Here is a 27,001-nt window from a genome sequence, read left to right as displayed (position 1 = left end):
CTGTATCGATAGTGTATTCCCCCAAGCTTTTAGCTATTTGAAGGTTAACTGCTTGCTGAGCAGTTGATGTTTCAACAAGCAGTATCCCATTCCGTTAACGCTTCACTGATTTTAAAGTTCCAGCTATTCCTTCTAGATCTTTTTGGATATAGAATGGCGAAACCTTTTCAAAGGAACCCTCTTTCCGTTTTATAATTAAAAACACATTCTTGTTTTCAGTATGTGCTCTGTTACTCTGAACTGCTGTACATTTGCTGACGCCGGAGTTAGGAGGACTGGCTAACCTAGCCCTCTTGTTGGATTGGGCGGTAGTGCCTACGAGCGGTCCACCCATCCCACTGGCCAGCGAAAAATTAGGAGGAGGAAAAGAGGAAGAATTCGTGGTAGTCATGGTCGTCCCACGAGCAGCTAGGGAAACTTACGTCCATCCAGACAGAGCCCCGCATGCCTGGATAAGCCTTGTACAACTGAGGTGCGGCAGGTTCCCCAGAGGTTGCCCGCTAGCGACTGTTCCACCTCAACAGCCATGCATCTTATCGGCACGCAGCACACCTTAAGATTGAAGGGTTTTTTATAGAGGTATGTACCGTCCTCGCGATCCAGGCAACCAAGCCAAGATCCCCGGTCCCTAAGACACACAACGTTCCACCGTTGCGCCAAACGGTGGTCACTGAAGCATGCCCAGAGCTAACGGTACCAGCAGACTGGCGGCGCACACCAGTCCACAGCTCGAGGACCCCAGGTTCGCCAAGCCCGTACCCAGCAAACAAATGCTGAGCCCCCTGAGGGAGGTCTATACAAGGGCGATGTACTTGAGGACAATATTATGGAAATGGAAGAGGATGTAGATGAAGATGAAATGGGAGATATGATATTGTGTGAAGAATTTGACAGAGCACTGAAAAACCTGAGTCGAAACAAGGCCCCCGGAGTAGACAACATTCCATTGGAACTACTGACGGCCTTGGAAGAGCCAGTCCTGACAAATCTCTACCATCTGGTGAGCAAGATGTTTGAGACAGGTGAAATACCCTCAGACTTCAAGAAGAATAAAATAATTCCAATCCCAAAGAAAGCAAGTGTTGACAGATGTGAAAATTTCCGAACTATCAGTTTAATAAGCCACGGCTGCAAAATACTAACGCGAATTCTTTACAGACGAATGGAAAAACTGGTAGATGCAGACCTCGGGGAGGATCAGTTTGGATTCCGTCGAAATGTTGGAACACGTGAGGCAATACTGACCTTACGACTTATCTTAGAAGAAAGATTAAGAAAAGGCAAACCTACGTTTCTAGCATTTGTAGACTTAGAGAAAGCTTTTGACAATGTTGACTGGAATACTCTTTTTCAAATTCTAAAGGTGGCAGGGGTAAAATACAGGGAGCGAAAGGCTATTTACAATTTGTACAGAAACCAGATGGCAGTTATAAGAGTCGAGGGACATGAAAGGGAAGCAGTGGTTGGGAAGGGAGTAAGACAGGGTTGTAGCCTCTCCCCGATGTTATTCAATCTGTATATTGAGCAAGCAGTAAAGGAAACAAAAGAAAAATTCGGAGTAGGTATTAAAATCCATGGAGAAGAAATAAAAACTTTGAAGTTCACCGATGACAGTGTAATTCTGTCAGAGACAGCAAAGGACTTGGAAGAGCAGTTGAATGGAATGGACAGCTTCTTGAAAGGAGGATATAAGATGAACATCAACAAAAGCAAAACGAGGATAATGGAATGTAGACGAATTAAGTCGGGTGATGCTGAGGGAATTGGATTAGGAAATGAGACACACAAAGTAGTAAAGGAGTTTTGCTATTTGGGGAGCAAAATAACTGATGGTGGTCGAAGTAGAGAGGATATACAATGTACACTGGCAATGGCAAGGAAAGCATTTCTGTAGAAGAGAAATTTGTTAACATCGAGTATAGATTTAAGTGTCAGGATGTCATTTCTGAAAGTATTTGTACAGAGTGTAGCCATGTATGGAAGTGAAACATGGACGATAAATAGTTTAGACAAAAAGAGAATATAAGCTTCCGAAATGTGGTGCTACAGAAGAATGCTGAAGATTAGATAGGTAGATCATATAACTAATGAGGAGGTAGTGAATAGAATTGGAGAGAAGAGAAATTTGTGGCACAACTTGACTAGAAGAAGGTACCAGTTGGTAGGACATGTTCTGAGGCACCAAGGGATCACCAATTTAGCATTAGAGGGCAGTGTGGAGGGTAAAAATCATAGAGGGAGACCAAGAGATGAATACACTAAGCAGATTCAGAAGGATGTAGATTGCAGTAGGATAGAGTAGCATGGAGAGCTGCATCAAACCAGTCTCATGACTGAAGACAACAACAACAACAACAACAACAACAACAACAACAGGTTTTATCAGAATGCAAGTGTTACGGACATGTTTCAGGAACTCAAGTGGGAATCCCTAAAGGAAAGATGATATTCATTTCAAAGAATGCTACTGAGGAAGTTTAGAGAATTGGCATTTGAAGCTGACTGCTGAACGATCCTACTGCTGCCAACATGCATTTCAGGGACCACGAAGATAAGGTCAGAGAAATTATGGCTTATTCAGAGGCATATAAATGTTCATTTTTCCATCACTCTATCTGAAGTAAAACAAGAAAGGAAATGACTAGTTGTGGTACAGGATAAACCCTACCACGCACCATATGGTTGCTTCCAGAGTATGTATGTAGATTTAGATGTAGATATATTTGCAGCCTGACAGAACTTAATATTTTCCCCTTCAGAATGAAGAGTTACTTCATGTATCAGGAAGAAGGGTACTGAAGAAATGTAGACAGTTGACGCAAACAGAGGACACAAACGCATATTGCAGCATTTCCATGGAAAGTATTTAGTGCAGGGTGTACTATAATCCATGACACTACCATTCGGTGATGAGATAATCAAGATTATTCTTGCTCGAACAGTCCACTGGTATACTGCCAGTTCATAGTGCCCAATGGACACAATATTTCGGCGATCAGACATGTTGCCATCGCCAGGTGCGCTGACGAACTGAGCTCCTGAGGGCGGGCAGCCGATGTAAATCCCTTCCTCCCGCGGACCGCTCTCTTTGCCGTCTGTGCTCTCGCACCAGCAGTCACGAAGATGTGGGCATTGGAATCTGGCATAGCGTCGATGTGCTTGCTAGGCCTACGTCCGCCCTGGTTGCCAGTTTGTACTTCTGCTGAGAGTTAAGAAGACTCTCAGCAGAAGTATGAACTGGCGACCAGGGCGGACATAGCAAGTACATCAACACTACGACAGATTCCGATGGCCACGTCTTCGCGGCTGCCACACGCGGGCGCAGACAGCGATGAGAGCGGCCTGCGGGGGAGGGGGATTTAAATCGGCCACCTGCCCTCAGGAGTTTAGTTCGTCAGCGCACCTCTGCTCTCCCACTGGCTGCACACCAAAACCTATCAGTGAGTGCTGACAACCCTCCCATGTGGTGGTCATGAACCTTGATCATCAACCAGAACCTTGACAACAAGTAAGTCTGCACTCACGTTCCCATGAAGTCCAACATCAGGTCACTGACGCACCTGAATGCCCCCAAATCTGGATATTATTTGACCAGACAGTCAAATGGAGACCCACAATGGGGGAGGGGGAAGACTTTTAAACCCTGTCACAAGTTGGAAATACTGTCTCACATGAGTGTCCTTCACAGCGATGACTCAACATCTGACCCTTATATAATTTAACAGGCCTGATACCAACACTAAACTTGACCATTACTAATGCAATCTGGTGGCCATCCAGCCTGTCACAGAGAATAGCAACTCTTTAAATCATTCACACACCCACCACTGGTGCATATGTGTACACAGTCACTCTGAGAGTCGACCATGTCTTCTAGGTGCTTGTCCTTTTTTGTTGTGGTCAGCTTAAACTCATCATTATAAAAGATGGCATGTACTTGCCACTACCTCATTAGCTACTTCAAAACAATTGTCAACACACCATCCAAAACAAATGTCACATCTCACACTTAAGTTAGCAAAATTTATATGAAAAACATGTTGGGAGCAAAACTGGCCACATTCTTAACTTAAACAAGGACGACCACAAAGTAGCGAAAGCAATATTGTTCGATAGAGTGGCAAATGATTTAGTGTGTAGCAGATATTTTCGAATATAACATTCCGAATTTCTGATGAACTGACACTAGCTAAAAAAATGTGTTCTCTACAACATCATGTAACACCAGGCAAAGGAAGTAAGTCAAGTACATAGGATAAAACTCCTAATGATGGTTTCAACCAGGAGAAAACTTTCCTTGCTTCTAGAGATACACCAACTTTCCAAAATAAACCTCTAATGCAAAGTTACAGTGTTGGCAGCTGATTGCACATTTGGTGTTTGATAAGACCTGCATAATGGTAAATCATTAAAAGATACAGTAATTTTAAAAATACTATAAGTGGTGTTCAAAAAGAAACGAGCTGGAGGCATAATTACAGAAACCAGTACCTGTATGTTAGAAGTACTCACCCTGGCTGTTGAGACACTTGTCCCACTGTAACACAAGGCAGTGAATGGTTGTCTCATAAAATTCCTGGTGCTGCGATGTTAACCAGTTCCACACGTACAGCTGGACTTCGCCATCCGAGGTGAATTGGAAAGGTTATGCTGATGTTCTTCTTTGACTAAGATGGCCCCCCTTCTGATTCCCTTCCTGCAGCACAGGACAACAGTGAATCCCCAGTATTACTCACAAACCTTGACCACACTTCGCCAAGCAATCAAATCAACATGACCAGGCAATCTCACCTATGGGACATTCTGCTCCACGACAATGCAAAGCCTCACACAGCCAACACAGTTGTGTCACTCCTGCAACAATTCAAATGGGAGGTTCTTGGCCACCCTCCACACAATGCGAACCTCTCTCCCTGTGAGTATACCATTTTTTTGCCCACTTAAAGAGGCTCAGAGAGGCAAATGATTCACCTCGGATAACGACATCCAGCTGCACGTGCGGAACTGATTAACATCGGAGCCCTGGGAATTTTATGAGAGAGCCATTCATGGAAATATGGAAGCGCCCAATCCCGCCCGTCTGCTTTGACCCCTGACGTCACAAATATGACGGAAATGACCATAAACCACTATTCCAATATGGCGCATATAAAGTCGTTACATACACATTATGAGGATGAAAATACATCGAAAAACAAACACACACACGTTCCACAAAAAGCCTAATGACACTAACGGGACAAGTGCAGGAAATAGGTTTTTTTTGGATGGGGACAAACTAAATATAAACAAATTTAGACACCCACCCCCGTACAAAACCGACATCACAAAACTCCCCAAATACCACTAAACACAATATCATCTGGAATCGGACACTTCCCTTGACCTATATAGTTCAACAGCAGCTCCCGATCCCATAAATTAGGACCTAACATTTCCCTTGACCTATATACCTCAAAAAATCTCCCGATACCAATACCAACATTCACAGCCACATATTGGGCACTTCACGACTTCATCCAAAAATCTGAATAGTCGAAGAAATTTTATTAGAGACAACGCTATGACCCCCACCATAGCCGAGAACCGAAAACTGTTGACCCTATCACTCATATCCATACCTACCAAAGACATAAAAAAAGCAATTTATCAAAATTCACACGCTTGCAAACTAAACTAAAAACATCACCAATACACCATGTGATGTCCGGAATTAAAAAAAAAAGGAGGGTGGTAATTTTTTTTGTTTTTTTGTTTTGTTGAAAGGAAAGAAAGAAAAAAGGGTGAATAAAGGTGAAGGGAAGTGGTTCTATTTTTACTGGAATGAACTTATTGATGGACATCACAAAAATTTATTTTACCTATATTTCTTTTTTTACTCATCGAAGAAGACAACACAACACATATAAAAGAAATCATCACACTAATATTATCCACAGAATGATCGTTTCACAAGACACTTTCTAGCTCGACTGACTCTTAAGACTGAACAAGACTCAACTGACTCCACTCTCTCTCTGGACCACAGCCTCTTCACGTCCCTCTGGACCAGAGATTTCAACTGTGATTAGCCCGCCGATTATTTAATTAATCGTACAGCCGCTGGGCGCGCGCTTGGCGCATCATTTAAATGGGGTTAAACACACACCGCGAGAGGCGTGGGCTAGCGGTGTCTTACAGGTATCGCCACAACCACCAGAGAGCACCACCAAACACGTCAAAATGACATCTACAAACACGCCACCCTCACAAACTAAATTCCGCTCCATTGTGACGTCACGGGTCAAAGCCGACGGGTGGGATCGGACACTTTGGTCGATTCCCATTCACTGCCTTTTGTCACAGTGGGACAAGTGTCTCAACTGGCAGGGTCAATACTTGTAACATACAGGTACTGGTTTCTGTAATTATGCCTCCAGCTCATGTCTTTTTGAACGCCCCTTATATAATTACTCCATGTACAACTAAAAGGAAAGAAAGAGTTGCAGTTATCTGGTCATTGATTGGTTATTTTGGTTCACCTTGTCTTCATATGTTACAACTTCTTATCATATTAGATACTGAAGAATCATGGATGAGATGCAGTATGGGAACCATAAAACAGTCCTGAAGAACATGGAAGGCTTCTATTCTTGGGGCTGGCACAGAAATTGAAGACATGGAAAAAGGTAATAGACAATTATCTGTAGGCCACACAGCAGAGACAATATGTATGCTCAAATTTCTAGTAAGACACAGTATGGCTTCCCCTAGTATATTTCCACAGCTGATGTATGATGTACGAACACAATCTGGATCAAAAAACCTGCCTGAGATGTCTCTATTAAATAAAACCATGCTTCTGAGTTTACCTTGTGATCTTTAATTATGTATAAAAAAAAAAGGGTATTAAATTTAAAGCAAATGCTGACAGTTATGAACTCTGTCTGAAACTGGAAGTAGTTGAACCAATCATAAAGCAGGTTTCAATGTATCAATGACATATTCCAATTATGTAGGAAATACTGTCAACAACGCACATAGAACACTGGCAATACTACAGTGTAGTAGGTTACCATCACAATTTATATTCAGATTTTTCAACTTTGCAACTTCCGTTCAAACTGTCACTTTCCAGCCTAATATAGATATTGCGCTATGCTGGACATCATGGTCACCAAAATGAAACAGGGCGGGAACATTCTCACGTTAGAGACTGCATCTCATGTGTTATATTCAAAATTACAGTAAGTTACACAAAACAATCTATAAACATATTAAAACTACTATGAACAAGAAAAGTACAAATTCTCACCTAGATGTTGCATCAGAATTGAGTCCAAGAACCTGTGCAGCATATTCTCCTTGCACAGCCATTTCAGCACCCGTATATGGTCCATTGTCACAACGTTTCAGCCAATATAGACGGCGTGAATGTGGAGTGCCATCTCTTTCATGACATTCCCACTGCTGCAGTAACAGTGAGTAGCACAAATAACAACACGCTCGCAGTCCATCAGGTGCAACTACATGATCTCTGTAGCCTGCAGGAGGTTCATGGGATTCCAGAAATGGGAAATATGCTTCGCCAGGTGCTCCAGGCTTTGATCGCAACCAGAAATGTTCTGGATGACCAACATTTCCACACACAAAACACACACGGCTCTGAGGATCATCACCAGGGACTGCAGGCCCTTCAGACCCTGGTTCTTTCTTTATATACATTTCTGTTAATTTCATCTAATCTTGTAGCACAGTGTCTTCACTGAAGGAACTTTCAGCACAATTCTTCACTATCACTAGGCAACAGTAGTCTTCTTCATAAAACAGATTTGTTTTCCACATAACACAATCACTTTAAAAACGAATCAAGCTATACCTACAACACACGGTACAACCAAAAACAGTTCTGTATTGATGAAATCTAACACAATAATCAACACAACTCAGAGCATAACACAGACCCTGTAAACAATATATTTGCAACATACTCTGTTATTAAGTATTCACCAACATTGGAGCACAGACAATCTAAGCCTGTGAACAATTACTTAACTGTGAACATAGGTGCAGTGATCAAGAGTAATTGACATTATCCCAATTCACAGCATCATAGGTGTATAAACATTGCTTCTATAGCACCAAACCTTCATTAATAAAACAAAATCAATGGGAAATATTTCTTGAATAAACAAAAAAACACAGACACCTAGAAATTACTGCATAACATTCTATTGCTTTATGCCTGAACAATGTGAAAACATCAAACCACTTGTGATAAAAATGTGTTGCAGAAAAGAAAATTTTCTTATTAGAGAAATATTTCACAGCACTAGGTATAAAACCAGCTCTTGCACAAAACTAACAACAGAATCACAGATTAAATTACAACTGCAGTGACTAAGTTCTATACTTTTTGAGAACAGCGGTTTATTTGTCACAAAAAAAGTTTTCAGCCTTTTGGAAAATGAGAAACTGAGCCTATATGGAATCTTGTATCAGATGGATTAAGTTTCAAGAAAAATATTATTCCCAATTTCTTTCCATTTTTTCTTCTTCGGTGTAAGTTTGGGATATGGCATCTGTGCAGACCAGAGGGGTGCTCGTACATGATGATTATATCATCATTACCAACGACCTGTAAAACAAAAAGACGGGGGTAATTAATGCACGTACTACACATAATCGACTTCTGTATCGAAAAGGCAACGACAGTTTTTTCGTAAAGGAAAAACAACCGTAAGAACACCGATCATTTCTCTATATTTCAAATTCAAATATGTGACACCTCTGCGTAGCTCCAGCTACGTGCATAAGCCGAATAATCAAACTAACATTCATGGTCAAATGCGGGTGAAAACCTGTTTATATAGGTTTGGTGCAACTTTATGAAATAGTCTGGACACTGTTCCAACACTGTTACAAGATGATAACGAAATATCTGCAAAAATAGCTAATGTTTTTATTCGACGTAAGTCCGCACTCCATACATCATGACGATTCTTGAAAGAAAAGCATTTGTTGACGTTGACGAAGCAGTGCCTATTAGAACTTCAACTTGCTTTCTAATATGTTGCCTAGGTAAATCACCTACGTAAACACGACACAATGTTTATCAGGAGCAACGCTGACACGATGACAGAGTTTTCCTCAAACATTTCTGCAGAAACAACAAAAAATAAACTTGATTCCAATTGTACGAACGTCTGTGCACTCCATGAAATAATTGAACCTCAGTGACTGTAAGCATTACCAAACTTTTAAGCAATAAACTGTTTATTCGTTTCGATTATCATGAAATGTGTTTGGTTACAAATGTGTCAATACATTCTTCAGTGAGGTTTATCAACAAAGTAAATGACATAAATTAATACACGTACATCGTATCCTTTGTTGCCAGCCACAAGCGTAACTTCATATTTGCGATCATTTTCAGGAACACACCACTTTTTGACTTTCGACACTTCTTACACGAACCTTATCTTTCGTAAACCTTCCATACGTCCAATACAAATCACTGTTGTTATCCGGTTCTTATTATACTTGAAAACCCTATGTATGCAATTTTAGAACGTATGGCTAATTTCACAGATGGTTTCTGTTACTTTTTCCTGCACATTAAAGCGCAGAACTGTAAAATATTGACGACTTACAAACACACAGCTTTAAGCGCCGTAACTACACTTACAAGGCGGCCATGTTAGAAATTAGCAGAATTTCACTCCCATAATGCATTGGAGAAATGTATGTTGACGATCATGATGCGCAGTGGAGCTGTGTAGTATTGCCCTAGTTGTGTTTATCTTGTGTTATGAGTCTTCTGTGAGATTTCAGTAAGGAATGCTGTGATGAAGACAAACGGCGAGAAAAATTTAACTTACATGGTTTCTACAATTTACCTGAACAGGTGCTTCGCGTTGTGTATAGTGCGAAACAGCAACCTTTGCCTTACTTTCAACTGGCTGTTGTGGAGGTTTTTATTTGAATTATAGTAATTATCAAATTCATCTTACTATTTGTATTTCTCACGTCTTTCATAGTGATAATATGGAAATACTTTATGTGCGTTACTTCCATTTTCTGCAAAATTTCATTACTTTGTATCGTAGGTCTTGTTTGGAATATGGAGGAAGAGAGGTCATTATTAATTGTTAGCTATAGTCGGAAGAGTAGAATTATCTGGTTGCCTTTTCAAAAGTTGAATCACTTAATGGAGTTTCCACCAAACTTCTTGCCATTGTTGGTTCGAGATGACTGAGATTGTTATGTTGTGTGTACGATGACAACAAAAATGTCATGTGACGAATCACGGTTGGTCAAGATATTATCAAGGTACATTGATCGGAATATGGTTAGAAGTTCAGTTCAGATGGATGTTGGTTGTTCAGGCTGCATGTCGCTAAATAAGCCAGAATGTGCTGTATTAGTTGTTCGGCGATCCAGAGGCCCAATGGCGTGTAGGGTATTGTTTTTAACGGCAGACAATACGAATATGTACTGGATTACCTAGTTCAAAAAAATTAGAGAAACAGAGCACGTGCTGATGTAGAGGAAATTTGCTGTGAAATATAAATGTGATAGCAGTCATTGATACTTTGTGATAAATCCTCAGGTGGAAATTAGGAATTCTTGAATATCAGCATCGAGTATCGAAGTACTGAACGTTGAAGAAACACGTTTGTGGAAAAAGCACATATAAGAAAATTACGATGAAGCATGATTTGCAGGGAATACCGTTGATATCCCACATGTGGCAATAATATGAGATCGGTGGAATTTAATGTTCAAGCGACGGCTGAGTGTAGATGTGTTACAGGGATAATTATGGCGATCCATACAACAGGCGTGGAAATAAGCCTGTCTTGTTATTTTGACGTACTATTACTCAATGACACGCAAGGTTTGCAAAAATGTAATATTTGATTCGGCAACATTCTCAAACAGGCACTGGGTGATTAAAAGATAACTGTGCAGTCCTACCAACTATTTTCAGTTTTGTGACAGCAACAAGATGTCAATTTGACTTTAAGGTAGTTAACTTAAAAACGTAATGGCGATTTGTACGTAATATTACAAATTTTTTTCAATGTGGAGACATTATAATGTTTTAACCCAAAATGTTTTTTTGTGATATTCGCAATTTTCATTTCGATTCCAGCAATGTTGCAAGTTGTTTGCTGTTTCGGCTAATATACATTGGGTGATTGAAATGATGAAATGACGAGCAGAACTTGAATTGAACCTATGAAGGATAGGCCTATGTAATAACGAGTAATTTCATTTTACATAATTTCTTGGTGGACATAACTACCCCAAAATCTACTGTGAAATGCATATCTCTTACCATATCACAAGTTATTTCGCAATTCGTTTTAAAATGATCTTTCTCTGACTTACATATGTGTGTTCTAATGTTAATATATATGGGCTTTTGTAGTGTTGTTAGAAAAAATGACATTCCCCCCGCCCCCTTCCTCTCATACTGGCTCCCTGCTCTGATGATATTACTGCCCTTTGACTGTACAAACTATTTTATATCACTATCATGATTTAGGCCTTAAGATATTGTCAGGCACAATAGTGTTCGGCACAAGATTTTGCTAAGTGAAGTCATTGTCAAGACCAGTTCAGTTGGGTTATACATACAAAATCAAAGAAATGTATGGCTTACCAGTAATTTCCCTAGTATATTTTCATACCATGTGAACTGCACATCTAACTACTGTACTGATGTTCATTCTATGGACCAATTGTTTTACAGCTTGAAAACATGTTTGCTGCCTGTCTGCCACCCATTTTGGTGATCTAGTATTTATCTTTATGCTGGTTCACACTGTCCAATGGATTCTTGTGGGTTAGCAAGACTCACTTGATTAGCTTTAAAATACCCCAGAAGACAAAATGGAATTCAAATGACAAAGTGAATGGAATAATATATCTGGAAAAACAAAGAGTAAACATAAATTACAGGCTAAGCCAAAAATGATTTTGCAAGGAACCGCCACATGCACATAACACTACACCAGTGTTGGCGATGACGTCACTTATCAAAGTTTAATTATACCAGGCATTGTTGTACTTGATAAACGCCTAAGGCCAAAATCATGATGTTGTTGTTGTTGTTGTCTTCAGTCCTGAAACTGGTTTGATGCAGCTCTCCATGCTACTCTATCCTGTGCAAGCTGCTTCATCTCCCAGTACCTACTGCAACCTACATCCTTCTGAATCTGCTTAGTGTACTCATCTCTCGGTCTCCCTCTACGATTTTTACCCTCCACGCTGCCCTCCAATTCTAAATTTGTGATCCCTTGGTGCCTCAAAACATGTCCTACCAACCGATCCCTTCTTCTAGTCAAGTTGTCCCACAAACTTCTCTTCTCCCCAATCCTATTCAATACCTCCTCATTAGTTACGTGATCTATCCACCTTATCTTCAGTATTCTTCTGTAGCACCACATTTCGAAAGCTTCTATTCTCTTCTTGTCCAAACTAGTTATCGTCCGTATTTCACTTCCATACATGGCTACACTCCAAACAAATACTTTCAGAAACGACTTCCTGATACATAAATCTATATTCGATGTTAACAAATTTCTCTTCTTCAGAAACATTTTATATCCTCTCTACTTCGACCATCATCAGTTATTTTACTTCCTAAATAGCACAACTCCTTTACTACTTTAAGTGTCTCATTTCCTAATCTAATTCCCTCAGCATCACCCGATTTAACTTGACTACATTCCATTATCCTCGTTTTGCTTTTGTTAATGTTCATCTTATATCCTCCTTTCAAGACACTGTCCATTCCGTTCAACTGCTCTTCCAAGTCCTTTGCCGTCTCTGACAGAATTACAATGTCATCGGCGAACCTCAAAGTTTTTACTTCGTCTCCATGAATTTTAATACCTACTCCAAATTTTTCTTTTGTTTCCTTTACTGCTTGCTCAATATACAGATTGAATAACATCGGGGAGAGGCTACAACCCTGTCTCACTCCTTTCTCAACCACTGCTTCCCTTTCATGCCCCTCGACTCTTATTACTGCCATCTGGTTTCTGTACAAATTACAAATAGCCTTTCGCTCCCTGTATTTTACCCCTGCCACCTTTAGAATTTGAAAAAGAGTATTCCAGTCAACATTGTCAAAAGCTTTCTCTAAGTCTACAAATGCTAGAAACGTAGGTTTGCCTTTTCTTAATCTTTCTTCTAAGATAAGTCGTAAGGTCAGTATTGCCTCACGTGTTCCAACATTTCGACGGAATCCAAACTGATCCTCCCCGAGGTCTGCATCTACCAGTTTTTCCATTCGTCTGTAAAGAATTCGCGTTAGTATTTTGCAGCCGTGGCTTATTAAACTGATAGTTCAGTAATTTTCACATCTGTCAGCACCTGCTTTCTTTGGGATTGGAATTATTATATTCTTCTTGAAGTCTGAGGGTATTTCACCTGTCTCATACATCTTGCTCACCAGCTGGTAGAGTTTTGTCATGACTGGCTCTCCCAAGGCCGTCAGTAGTTCTAATGGAATGTTGTCTACTCCGGGGGCCTTGTTTCGACTCAGGTGTTTCAGTGCTCTGTCAAACTCTTCACGCAGTATCGTATCTCCCATTTCGTCTTCATCTACATCCTCTACTATTTCCATAATATTGTCCTCAAGTACATCGCCCTTGTATAAACCTTCTATATACTCCTTCCACCTTTCTGCCTTCCCTTCTTTGTTTAGAACTGGGCAGCCATCTGAGCTCTTGATATTCATACACGTGGTTCTCTTCTCTCCAAAGGTCTCTTTAATTTTCCTGTAGGCAGTATCTATCTTACCCCTAGTGAGATAAGCTTCTACATCCTTACATTTGTCCTCTGGCCATCCCTGTTTAGCCATTTTGCACTTCCTGTCGATCTCATTTTTGAGACATTTGTATTCCTTTTTGCCTGCTTCATTTACTGCATTTTTATATTTTCTCCTTTCATCAATTAAATTCAATATTTCTTCTGGTACCCAAGGATTTCTAGCAGCCCTCGTCTTTGTACCTACTTTATCCTCTGCTGCCTTCACTACTACATCCCTCAGAGCTACCCATTCTTCTTCTACTGTATTTCTTTCCCCTATTCCTGTCAATTGTTCCCTGATGCTCTCTCTGAAACTCTGTACAACCTCTGGTTCTTTCAGTTTATCGAGGTCCCATCTCCTTAATTTCCCACATTTTTGCAGTTTCTTCAGTTTTAATCTACAGGTCATAACCAATAGATTGTGGTCAGAGTCCACATCTGCCCCTGGAAATGTCTTACAATTTAAAACCTGGTTCCTAAATCTCTGTCTTACCATTATATAATCTATCTGATACCTTTTAGTATCTCCAGGGTTCTTCCACGTATACAACCTTCTTTCATGATTCTTAAACCAAGTGTTACCTATGATTAAGTTGTGCTCTGTGCAAAATTCTACTAGGCGGCTTCCTCTTTCATTTCTTAGCCCCAATCCATATTCACCTACTATGTTTCCTTCTCTCCCTTTTCGTACACTCGAATTCCAGTCACCCATTACTATTAAATTTTCGTCTCCCTTCACTATCTGAATAATTTCATCGTACATTTCTTCAATTTCTTTATCATCTGCAGAGCTAGTTGGCATATAAACTTGTACTACTGTAGTAGGTGTGGGCTTCGTATCTATCTTGGCCACAATAATGCGTTCACTATGCTGTTTGTAGTAGCTTACCTGCATTCCTATTCATTATTAAACCTACTCCTGCATTACCCCTATTTGATTTTGTGTTTATAACCCTGTAGTCACCTGACCCGAAGTCTTGTTCCTCCTGCCACCGAACTTCACTAATTCCCACTATATCTAACTTTAACCTATCCATTTCCCTTTTTAAATTTTCTAACCTACCTGCCCGATTAAGGGATCTGACATTCCACGCTCCGATCCGTAGAACGCCAGTTTTCTTTCTCCTGATAACGACATCCTCCTGAGTAGTCCCCGCCCGGAGATCCGAATGGGGGACTATTTTACCTCCGGAATATTTTACCCAAGAGGATGCCATCATCATTTAATCATACAGTAAAGCTGCATGTCCTCGGGAAAAATTACGGCTGTAGTTTCCCCTTGCTTTCAGCCGTTCGCAGTACCAGCACAGCAAGGCCGTTTTGGTTAATGTTGCAAGGCCAGATCAGTCAATCATCCAGACTGTTGCCCCTGCAACTACTGAAAAGGCTGCTGCCCCTCTTCAGGAACCACACGTTTGTCTGGCCTCTCAACAGATACCCCTCCGTTGTGGTTGCACCTACGGTACAGCCATCTGTATCGCTGAGGCACGCAAGCCTCCCCACCAACGGCAAGGTCCATGGTTCATGGGGGGAGGAAAAAAAATAATCATGATAGCAATATAAAATAAAGAAGTTTGGACAGTCAAAAGACAGGAGCATTATTTTAACATTACTACATCACTGTGGGCCAAAAGTATGGAAGGGTTATCCCTGCTCTTAATTCGAAGTAGTTGGAAGACTTGAGCAACCCCTATACAGTGTCAGCTGTTAACCATAGTTAACAAACAGCACTATATTCCATAGCATTTTAGTAGCCATTGTTGAATACTGTTCATTTTTCTGTGATGTCTTTAGTTTGTTTGTGGTAAAATTTGCATATTGTAGGTGTTCCGTGCTTGTTCATTCTCAGGAGACATTTCACTATTCAGATCCTTTATTTTCATTCATCTTTATTGCATGCAACAGACTTGTCAGTTCACTTAGCCTATTAATTTTATAAAATGCATTTTTACATATTTAAGTTGATACAGAACATATCTAAAAATTCTTCTAATGAATAGAATGGATTCGTTAACAACAATTTCTCTAACTTTTTTGTAAATACTATGATTGGCATGCTTGAGGCATGTTTAGACAATTCTTTATATATTTTAAGCTAGAACAGAGAAGTGCAGATTCTTTTATTGTAGTCATGCTTTGATTCGTTACACCTAAATTTGGTAGTTCAGCATTTATATAGTTAACACCTATCAATAAAATATAGATTCATAACTGTTAATATTCTGTATTTAATGAACAGTGGTTTACAATGTGTCCTATTTTCTACTTTTGCCATTACTGTGATTGCTTTCTTCTGGATCACCAGAATTTAACATATTTTTGTTGTTTCACCTATGTATTAACCCATGCCTTAAAACCGACTGAAAAAAAGCAAAGTTCGCCATCCTTACGTATTAAAATGTCACACAGCACATCAGTCTCTTCAGCAGATATATCACTCTTGACAGCCTAACCACTGTGTGTTCAGCATGAGACTTCCATGTTAATCTTGCATTTTGTTTTCTATTTTTACAGTCTTTGATAGACTGAACCACATATTCAGGGTCTTACTCTCATTTAACAGTAGACCATTTACATTAAACCATGATATTGCATTTTCTTTTGCTGAATTCATACTACTCACAAGGTTATCAAATACACGGTTCATAGACAGAAAAGTTGTGTCATCTCCATACATATTAGTCTTTGTCTGTTTCCATTTGTATGTACAAGGGACAGAAGTGGTCCTAATTTAGATCTTTGTGGCACTCTATGTTGAACCTCAGGTGTGTTTGACTGATGGCTTCTAGAACTCATCACTTGCTTAATTTTATTAAGGTCTTAATTGCAGAGTTTTAAACTTCGGTCACATTCCACAGGGAAATATGGAACGTCCAATTCCACCCGTCTGCTTTGACCCATGACGTCAAAAATATGGCGGAAACGACCATCCACTATGACTCCAATAAGGCACCTATGACGTCATTACATAACATTACAACAAACTCGAAAATACCTTGAAAAACCAACACACACACCTTCCACAAAAAACCTAATCAAATTAATGGGACAAGCGTGGGAAATTGGAGGTTTTTGGACGGGGATAAAGTAAATATAAATAAATTTAGGCACACTCCACCATACCAAACCACACAAAATGACGAAAAAAAAAAACAAACCAAAACTCTCTAAATTCCACTAAACACAGTATCCTTTGGAATCGGACTCTTCCCTTGACCTATATAGCTCAACAGCAGCTCCCAGTACCAGAACACCCAAAGCCACAACCACAAATTGCATTGAACTCTTCCCTTGACCTATATAGCTCAACAGCATCCCCTGATACCGGAACACCCACAGCCACAACCACACTTTGGAATCAAACACTTCCCTTGATCTAAATAGCTCAGCAGCAACTCGCGATACCAACACCACAGCTACAACACCCCCCCCCCCCCAAATACCCCCCTCCCACCCACGCAATGGAATCGAATATTTCCCATCACCCACATAGGCCAACAGCGACTTCCAATACTAAAACACCCACAGATACGACCAGAAATTGGAATCGGAAACTTCCTTTCAACTACATACCTGCAAACCAACACACATCATCAAATCACTAATACAACAAACCACACAACTCAGAACCATCCCACCAGCCACATCAACACACACACACACACACACACAAAACAAAAAAAAAAATAATAAAGTCAGCCACCGCAGGCAACCCCCCCCCCCCCAAAAAAAACACACACACCAACAAAAAATACACAACCAAAAGAAAGATCCAACCCACCCACACCCCACCCTCCAACCCAACCTCTCCCCTCACCCCAAAATAATAAAAAAAAAATCAATAAACAAATTTCAATTACACACTACAATTCAACAAAAACTGCAACACAGTAGATCCTCCACAACTAAATCACAAACCAACACAACTAAAAGCCCCTCCCCGAGCCGCAGCCACCCACCCACACAAACAGCCCTAACTTACCACCTTCAGCCTGCACATCTTACCGATAGCCCTTAAGAAAACCTGAAGAAAAAAAAAAAAAACAAAAGCCCTCAGGGGCGCTCTTCCCACTTCAAAGAACTGACTTAGCGGCCCCCCACATCCCCTCTATGGTATTCGTGCAAGCCCCTGTCTCATAATTTTTAATCTCTAAACTATGGTTCAGTACTAAATGATTGTACCCCCTCTCATCCAACCACTTATAAGAAGAATAAGCATCAGAAAACTACAGTAGATCCTGGTTCAGTAAACTCCTCAATTAACCCCACTAATTCCCTCTTAGACCGCCCCTCCACAACTGTAAAAACACATTCCGAAACCCCCCCCCCCCCTCCACCCGATACAACAGCCCCCCCCCCCCCACATCCAGAGACCAACCACAGACTTACCCTTCCCATACTTCCTTTTCCCAAGCTGTGACGCGTCCACCACAACCCCAGGCCCACCCAACTTACCTCTGTACTTAATAAACTCTGAACATACTTCACGACAAAACAAAAAGCAGTCAAGCACACTACTCTCGCTCACAGCAGTCTCATGCGCGCAAAAACTATTTTCTAATTTCTTTTTATTATCATCTGTTGCTTCCTATAGTCCATCAAGTTTACTGTTAACTGTACTTCTCCAGAAGTGATTTTGTCATAATGTATTTCTGTTTTGTCTTTTACTTCTTGTTCTACGAATAACTGTAAATGTTTTTCCAAATGTTTTATAGCATCAGGTGTCCCTATTACAGCATTTTTTTGTATGGACATAATATGCTTATATGTGTCTGAAATACTAGCTCGTACCACTTGGAATCGGGAATTCACTTTATCTGCATAGCTCGTTCACTGTTGGATTTTTATTCAGTGTATATTTTCTTGTAAATCATCTGTTAACATTTGTTTAACTACTTGTTGTACCACTGCTGGCACTGATTCTCGTAATTCATTTACTTTAGAGTTTATTTCCATTATTTTAATGTTTTGGTTATTAATTTGTGCATTAATGTTAGATTCTAAGTTAGCTTTAACCTCTCGTATTTTATGGCTTAGTAGGTCATCTATTGATTCAGTATTTTGTTTCTTAATTGACTTAATTAATTCTGCTTGCTCTGCTTTCCACCCATCCTTATCCTTCTCTGCTTGTTCTTTAATTATTCCTTTCTGGTACCGATCTTAACCCCTCATTTTGCATTGCCATCTTTCTTGTGATGGGCATGCACTATTTATCGCCAATTGACAATATTAACATTACACTCTATACTCACAGAACTATTTCTACTTTTTAAATGTTCATGGCTCACCCTTTTGCGGAACTATGGACTGCATGCTGGTTGTAGAACACCTGAAGCCAAAGCCGGCATTGAAGCTGAAGCGAATGTCTGCCCTCATGCTGTGTGCTGCTGCTGATTGGACAACACTGCACCCCGTACTCGCGTAACTGCTCGCCGCCCTGTATTGGTAACTCCCACCGGATCGACGTATGCCATATGCGTTATTCAGTCGAAACAATTTTGTTAACTTCCAGACTAATCAGTGCACTCATTGCTTGTAACACAGGTGTACTTTCTGCTTTTCCATTCGTTATGTAGACTTAGAGAAAGCTTTTGACAATGTTGACTGGAATACGCTCTTTCAAATTCTGAAGGTGGCAGAGGTAAAATACAGGGAGCGAAAGGCTATTTACAATTTGTACAGAAACCAGATGGCAGTTATAAGAGTCGAGGGACATGAAAGGGAAACAGTGGTTGGGAAGGGAGTAAGACAGGGTTGTAGACTCTCCCCGATGTTATTTAATCTGTATATTGAGCAAGCAGTGAAGGAAACAAAAGAAAAGTTTGGAGTAGGTATTAAAATCCATGGAGAAGAAATAAAAACTTTGAGGTTCGCCGATGACATTGTAATTCTGTCAGAGACAGCAAAGGACTTGGAAGAGCAGTTGAACGGAATGGATAGTGTCTTGAAAGGAGGATATAAGATGAACATCAACAAAAGCAAAACGAGGATAATGGAATGTAGTCGAATTAAGTCAGGTGATGCTGAGGGAATTAGATTAGGAAATGAGACACTTAAAGTAGTAAAGGAGTTTTGCTATTTAGGAAGTAAAATAACTGATGATGGTCGAAGTAGAGAGGATATAAAATGTAGACTGGCAATGGCAAGGAAAGCGTTTCTGAAGAAGAGAAATTTGTTAACATCGAATATAGATTTATGTATCAGGAAGTCATTTCTGAAAGTATTTGTTTGGAGTGTAGCCATGTATGGAAGTGAAACATGGACGATACATAGTTTGGACAAGAAGAGAATAGAAGCTTTCGAAATGTGGTGCTACAGAGGAATGCTGAAGATTAGATGGGTAGATCACATAACTAATGAGGAAGTATTGAATAGGATTGGGGAGAAGAGAAGTTTGTGGCACAACTTGACCAGAAGAAGGGATCGGTTGGTAGGACCTGTTCTGAGGCATCAAGGGATCACCAATTTAGTATTGGATGGCAGCGTGGAGTGTAAAAATTGTAGTGGGAGACCAAGAGATGAATACACTAAGCAGATTCAGAAGGATGTAGGTCTAGTAGATACTGAGACATGAATAAGCTTGCACAGGATAGAGTAGCATGGAGAGCTGCATCAAACCAGTCTCAGGACTGAAGACAACAACAACAATGTGTTCACTATTCTTTCTTAGACAATTCATTCAAAAGAAGCTCTTAATTATTTTTGTTTCTTGCTACGAGCGTTATAAGGCACTGTTGTTGGTCTCTAGTTGTCGGGGCAACTTCTCTGCCCTCTATTCTTCGGAGTCATAATTATGACTCAAATCAATTTTTTGCACTTACTTGCTGGTGCATTCTCTGATCTCGTTTACCAGGGTTGCCATATGGAGTGTATTTTCCCTTCTCCTGCTGTTGTTTATTTTGTAAGATTTGTGGTGGGTCTCTATACCATCACTAGTGGGAAGTTGCCTCCATGGCCAATATAACGGGGCAATATTTTGCTGACCCCAATACGCCGCCAATGAACGTATTATTACCTTTATCCTCTCTTCAGAGTAGTTTTTTGGTGGTCCAGATGCTTCCGTGCCACCTCCCTGTTGATCCAGCTGCAGTGACGATTCCTGGAATTCTTCTGCAAATTCTCTCTATTGTGCTAGTAAGTAAATAGCCACACTTCTCACAAACACAGGTATATTTTGTCCAACATTTTCACTGTTACTTTTCACAACACAACTAACAATTGCTACAGTAATACCACTCTCTTGAGTGCATACAAATGTCTGTACATGTATACTGTAGGACTGGAGAGAAAAACCAGAAAAACAACTACCACTATTCAATTTTTCATTATGCCTTTGTTGGTGTGTCATTTACTCCATGGCTCTCGGGTTCAGGCTCTTGCTGCACCATGGCACAAATGACTTCCGGATGACCATTGGTTGTAATACTATTTTTACTGGTCCCCTTCTTGCCGGCTCGACCACTGCTCCACATTCACTGCATGCAAGAAAGGAAAACACAGTGTTTCCCTTTCCCACTACATTTATCCTTATTGAATTTACTCCTGAGCATCTCTTGTCAGTGGCTTTCCAATGGTGTGTTGCGATGTTTACAAATATCCCTAAACACTACACAGCACAAGTGCTCAATGAAGCAGCTATCTATGAGATAATTAGTAATCAGATAAGCTGTTGGCAGGGATCGGATGATGCCACCGCACTTTTTAATGCTTTGAGTTGGATGTTGCTGTAGTGTAACACAAGTATGCGGCATCAGAATGATATAATGAAACATTTATTTTATTGTTGTGTAATTGAACAGTGATTCATCTCGTTTAATGTAAGTTTATTTTATTCTTGTTAAATTAAACTAAGATTAAACTCTGATTTTGCTCATACACATTTAACATGGTAACATAAAGACAGCTAGCCTACACATGCATATTAAGTACGCCGCGCACTCACTTATGTTATTAAAAAAAAATCTCGAAGATTAAAATAACAATCACAACTGTATCTATTCATTGTTTTTATCAATGCATTAAAGTCAAGGGTTCGTATATGTAACCTTAGTAATCTTGGTATGGGCACATTTGTAGCATGTCCAAGGACTAGATCATATGATAGTCGTGAATGGACTAGCCCACAGTAGGGTCAGCATAGTAGTGTTTGTCCTTGACATTTTTCTCATCAGAAATACCCTTGAACTAATTTTCTATTGTTTAGATGATTCTCCTATGAGTACAATAAAAACACTTCATAACTGATATAGGTGAACAAAAATAGTTTATTTTGCTCTCCTGCAACAATTCAGATACAACCGATATGTGAATGGAAACACTCGTGCGACCAGTTCTAGAACATTGCTCAAATGTGTGCAACCTATACCAGATAGGACTAACAGGGGATATACATGTATACAGAAAAAGACAGCATGAGTGGTCACTGTGTTTAATCAGTGGGAGAATGTCTCATAGATACTCAAGGAACCAAATGGGAAGACTTTTGATGATAGATGTAAACTGAACCGAAAAAGTCCATTAACAAAGTTTCAAGAACCAGATTTAAATAATTACTCTGGGGGAGTACTACAACCCCCACCTATGCTCACATAGGGATTGTGAGAGTAATATTAGAATAATTACTGTGTGCACAGAGCCATTCAATCAATCCTTCTTCCCACATTTCATACATGAATGGAACAGGAAGAAACCCTAACAAGTGGTTCAGTGGGACGTACCCTCTGTCATGCGTGTCACGGTGGTTTGCAGTGTGTAGATATAGATGTAGAAAGAGAACTAGCACAAAGAATGGACACACAGATATCACACACACTTGTCAACTGAGCATTTGGCTTAGTTTTATGATTGTCCCCACACAGCTCCTTGACACCTCCTCCCTGTCCCACCTCCCCTTGGTGGAGAGAAGTTTGGGGTATAACGCAGTACTTATAGTGCACGACTTTACCAGTCGTGGTGTGAAGTGGCGACTATTCGTGTTATACCATTGCAGCAAAGGCTGTTCAGGTAATGACCCCCATCCCTGCATTACTCATGGCTTTTGGTGTAGGCATTTGCATTTACATCTATACTCTGCAAACCACCATGAGGTGCATGGAAAAAGGTACGTCCCACTGTACCAGTAATTAGGGTTTCTTCCTGTTCCATTCACATATGGAGTGCGGGGGAAATGATTATTTCAATGGCTCTGTGCATGCCACAACTATTCTAATTGTGTCCTCATGATCCCTATGTGAGCGGTACATAGGGGATTGTAATATATTTCTAGAGTTATCATTTAAACCTGGTTCTAAAGATTTGTTAGTGGACTTTCTCAGGATAGTTTATGTCTATCTTAAAGAGTCTTCCAGTTCAGTTCCTTTGATGTCTCTGGGTCACTCTCCCACGGATCAAACAAACCTGTGACCATTCACACTGTCCTTGTCTGTATATGTTCATTATCCCCCACTAGTCCTCTTTGGCATGGGTCCTGCACACTTGATGACTATTCAAGAACCAGTCGCATGAGTGATCTCTTTTGTAGACTGATTGCACGTCACTTCCCTAGTATTTTACCAATAAACTAAAGTCTGCCAACTTCTTTACCCACATGTGAACCTTTGTGATCATTCCATTTCATATCGTTATAAAGTGTTACATTCATGTATTTGTGAGAGTTGGCTGATTCCAACAGTGACCCACTGATATTATAGTCATAGTTTACTACATTTTTTTGTTTTGTGAAGTGTACGATTTTACATTTCGGAACATTTAAAGCAAGTTGCCAGTCTTTGGACCACTTTGAAATCTTATCAAAATCTGACTGGATATTTATGAGTGAATATTTATGCAGCTTCTTTCAGATAGTACTTTGTTACAAATATTGCATCATCTGCAAAAAGTGTGAGGTTACTCTTAATATTGTATGCAAGGTCATTAATATACAACATGAACAGCAGGAGTCCCAATACACTTCGCTGGGGCACACTCGAAGTTACTCCTACATCAGACGACCCTCCATCCAATATAACATGCTGCCTCTTCCCTGCCAAAAAAGTCGTCAATCCAGTCAAAAATTTCACTTGATACCCCATGTGATGGCACTTTGGACAATAAGTGGGGGTGTGGAATTAAATCACACGCATTCTAGAAATAAAGGAAATACTGCATCTGCCTGACTTGCTTGATCCAAAGCTTTCAGTATGTCACATGATAAAAGTGCAAGTTTAGTGTCATATGATCGATATTCTCGGGATCCATGCTGGTTAGTATTGAGGTCATTCTGATTGAGATATCTCATTATGTTTAAAGATTCTACAACAAATTAGTGTCAAGGGTACTGGATGGTAGTTCTGTGGAACATTTCTGTTGTTGTTGTTGTTGTTGTTGTTGTGGTCTTCAGTCCTGAGACTGGTTTGATGCAGCTCTCCATGATACTCTATCCTGTGCAAGCCTATTCATCTCCCAGTACCCACTGCAACCTACATCCTTCTGAATCTGCATAGTGTAGTCATCTCTTGGTCTCCCTCTACGACTTTTACCCTCCACGCTGCCCTCCAATACTAAATTGGTGATCCCTTGATGCCTCAGAACATGTCCTACCAAGTGATCCCTTCTTCTGGTCAAGTTGTGCCACAAACTTCTCTTCTCCCCAATCCTATTCAATACTTCCTCATTAGTTATGTGATCTACCCATCTAATCTTCAGCATTCCTCTGTAGCACCACATTTCGAAAGCTTCCATTCTCTTCTTGTCCAAACTATTTATCGTCCATGTTTCACTCCCATACATGGCTGCACTCCATACAAATATTTTCAGAAAAGACTTCCTGACACTTAAATCTACACTCGATGTTAACAAATTTCTCTTCTTCAGAAACGCTTTCCTTTCCATTGCCAGTCTACATTTTATATCCTCTATACTTCTACCATCATCAGTTATTTTGCTCCCCAAATAGAAAAACTCCTTTACTATTTTAAGTGTCTCATTTCCTAATCTAATACCCTCAACATCACCCGACTTCATTCGACTACATTCCATTATCCTCGTTTTGCTTTTGTTGATGTTCATCTTATATCCTTCTTTCAAGACACTGTCCATTCCATTCAACTGCTCTTCCACCTCCTTTGCTGTCTCTGACAGAATTACAATGTCATCGGCGAACCTCAAAGTTTTTATTTCTTCTCCATGGATTTTAATACCTACTCCAAACTTTTCTTTTGTTTCCTTCACTGCTTGCTCAATATACAGATTAAATAACATCGGGGAGAGGCTACAACCCTGTCTTACTCCCTTCCCAACCACTGTTTCCCTTTCATGTCCCTCGACTCTTATAACTGCCATCTGGTTTCAGTACAAATTGTAAATACCCTTCCGCTCCCTGTATTTTACCCCTGCCACCTTCAGAATTTGAAAGAGAATATTCCAGTCAAAGTTGTCAAAAGCTTTCTCTAAGTCTACAAATGCTAGAAACGTAGGTTTGCCCTTCCTTAATCTAGCTTCTAAGATAAGTTGTAGGGTCAGTATTGCCTCACGTGTTCCAACATTTCTACGGAACCCAAACTGATCTTCCCCGAGGTTGGCTTCTACTAGTTTTTCCATTCGTCTGTAAAGAATTCGTGTTAGTATTTTGCAGCTGTGACTTATTAAACTGATAGTTCGGTAATTTTCACATCTGTCAACACTTGCTTTCTTTGGGATTGGAATTATTATATTCTTCTTGAAGTCTGAGGGTATTTCACCTGTCTCAAACATCTTGCTCACCAGATGGTAGAGATTTGTCAGGACTGGCTCTTCCAAGGCCGTCAGTAGTTCCAATGGAATGTTGTCTACTCCGGGGGCCTTGTTTCGACTCGGGTATTTCACCTGTCTCGTACATCTTGCTCACCAGATGGTAGAGATTTGTCAGGACTGGCTCTTCCAAGGCCGTCAGTAGTTCCAATGGAATGTTGTCTACTCCGGGGGCCTTGTTTCGACTCAGGTCTTTCAGTGCTCTGTCAAACTCTTGACACAGTATCGTATCTCCCATTTCATCTACATCCTCTTCCGTTTCCATAATATTGTCCTCAAGTACATCGCCCTTGTATAGGCGCTCGATATACTCCTTCCATCTTTCTGCTTTCCTACTTTGCTTAGAACTGGGTGTCCATCTGAGTTCTTGATGTTCATACAAGTGGTTCTCTAATCTCCAAAGGTCTCTTTAATTTTCCTGTAGGCAGTATCTATCTTACCCCTAGTGAGATAAGCCTCTACATCCTTACATTTGTTCTCTAGCCATCCCTGCTTAGCCATTTTGCACTTCCTGTCGATCTCATTTTTGAGACGTTTGTATTCTTTTTGCCTGCTTCATTTACTGCATTTTTATATTTTCTCCTTCCATCAATTAAATTCAATATTTCTTCTGTTACCAAAGGATTTCTACTAGCCCTCGTCTTTTTACCTACTTGATCCTCTGCTGCCTTCACTACTTCATCCCTCAAAGCTACCCATTCTTCTTCTAGTGTATTTCTTTCCCCCATTCCTGTCAATTACTCCCGTGTGCTCTCCCTGAAACTCTGTACAACCACTGGTTCTTTCAGTTTATCCAGGCCCCATCTCCTTAAATTCGCACCTTTTTGCAGTTTCTTCAGTTTTAATCTACAGTTCATAACCAATAGATTGTGGTCAGAGTCCACATCTGCCCCTGGAAATGTCTTACAATTTAAAACCTGGTTCCTAAATCTCTGTCTTACCATTATATAATCTATCTGAAACCTGTCAATATCTCCAGGCTTCTTCCATGTATACAGCCTTCTTTCGTGATTCTTGAACCAAGTGTTAGCTATGATTAAGTTGTGCTCTGTGCAAAATTCTACCGGGCGGCTTCCTCTTTCATTTCTTTGCCCCAGTCCATATTCACCTACTATGTTTCCCTCTCTCCCTTTTCCTACACTCGAATTCCAGTCACCCATGACTATTAATTTTCATCTCTGTTCACTATCTGAATAATTTCTTTTATTTGATCATACATTTCATCAATTTTTTCGGCATCTGCAGAGCTAGTTGGCATATAAACTTGTACTACTGTAGTAGGTGTGGGCTTCGTATCTGTCTTGCGTTCACTATGCTGTTTTTAGTAGCTTACCCGCATTCCTATTTTCCTATTCATTATTAAACCTACTCCTGCATTACCCCTATTTGATTTTGTGTATATAACCCTGTAGTCACCTGACCAGAAGTC

At 40.2% G+C, this 27,001-nt stretch overlaps 1 protein-coding gene and 1 long non-coding RNA gene across 3 annotated transcripts in view; one reads left to right on the top strand and one right to left on the bottom strand.

Annotated features, from left to right (window-relative positions):
* Nucleotides 1–9,757, bottom strand: part of LOC126279117 (protein piccolo) — a 593,503-nt gene extending 583,746 nt beyond the window's left edge. Inside the window, exons 1-2 of one of the 2 annotated variants that reach the window (XM_049979596.1) lie at nt 9,360–9,757; nt 7,295–8,617 (exon numbers count right to left, since the gene is read on the bottom strand). In XM_049979596.1, coding sequence (XP_049835553.1) covers nt 7,295–7,719 — 425 coding nt within the window. In that variant the 5' untranslated portion in view covers nt 7,720–8,617; nt 9,360–9,757. The remainder of the gene's footprint in view (nt 1–7,294; nt 8,618–9,359) is intronic. The other variant, XM_049979597.1, reaches the window with a different exon arrangement.
* LOC126279118 (uncharacterized) lies at nt 9,751–16,024 on the top strand. Its single transcript, XR_007550787.1, has 2 exons — nt 9,751–9,970; nt 15,096–16,024. It is a non-coding gene; the product is annotated as an uncharacterized LOC126279118 (long non-coding RNA).
* The last annotated feature ends 10,977 nt before the right edge of the window (nt 16,025–27,001 follow it).

Source organism: Schistocerca gregaria, chromosome 6 (genome assembly GCF_023897955.1).
Source record: "Schistocerca gregaria isolate iqSchGreg1 chromosome 6, iqSchGreg1.2, whole genome shotgun sequence".
Taxonomy (NCBI): Eukaryota; Metazoa; Arthropoda; class Insecta; order Orthoptera; family Acrididae; genus Schistocerca; species Schistocerca gregaria.
This window is presented reverse-complemented; position numbering and strand designations above follow the sequence as displayed.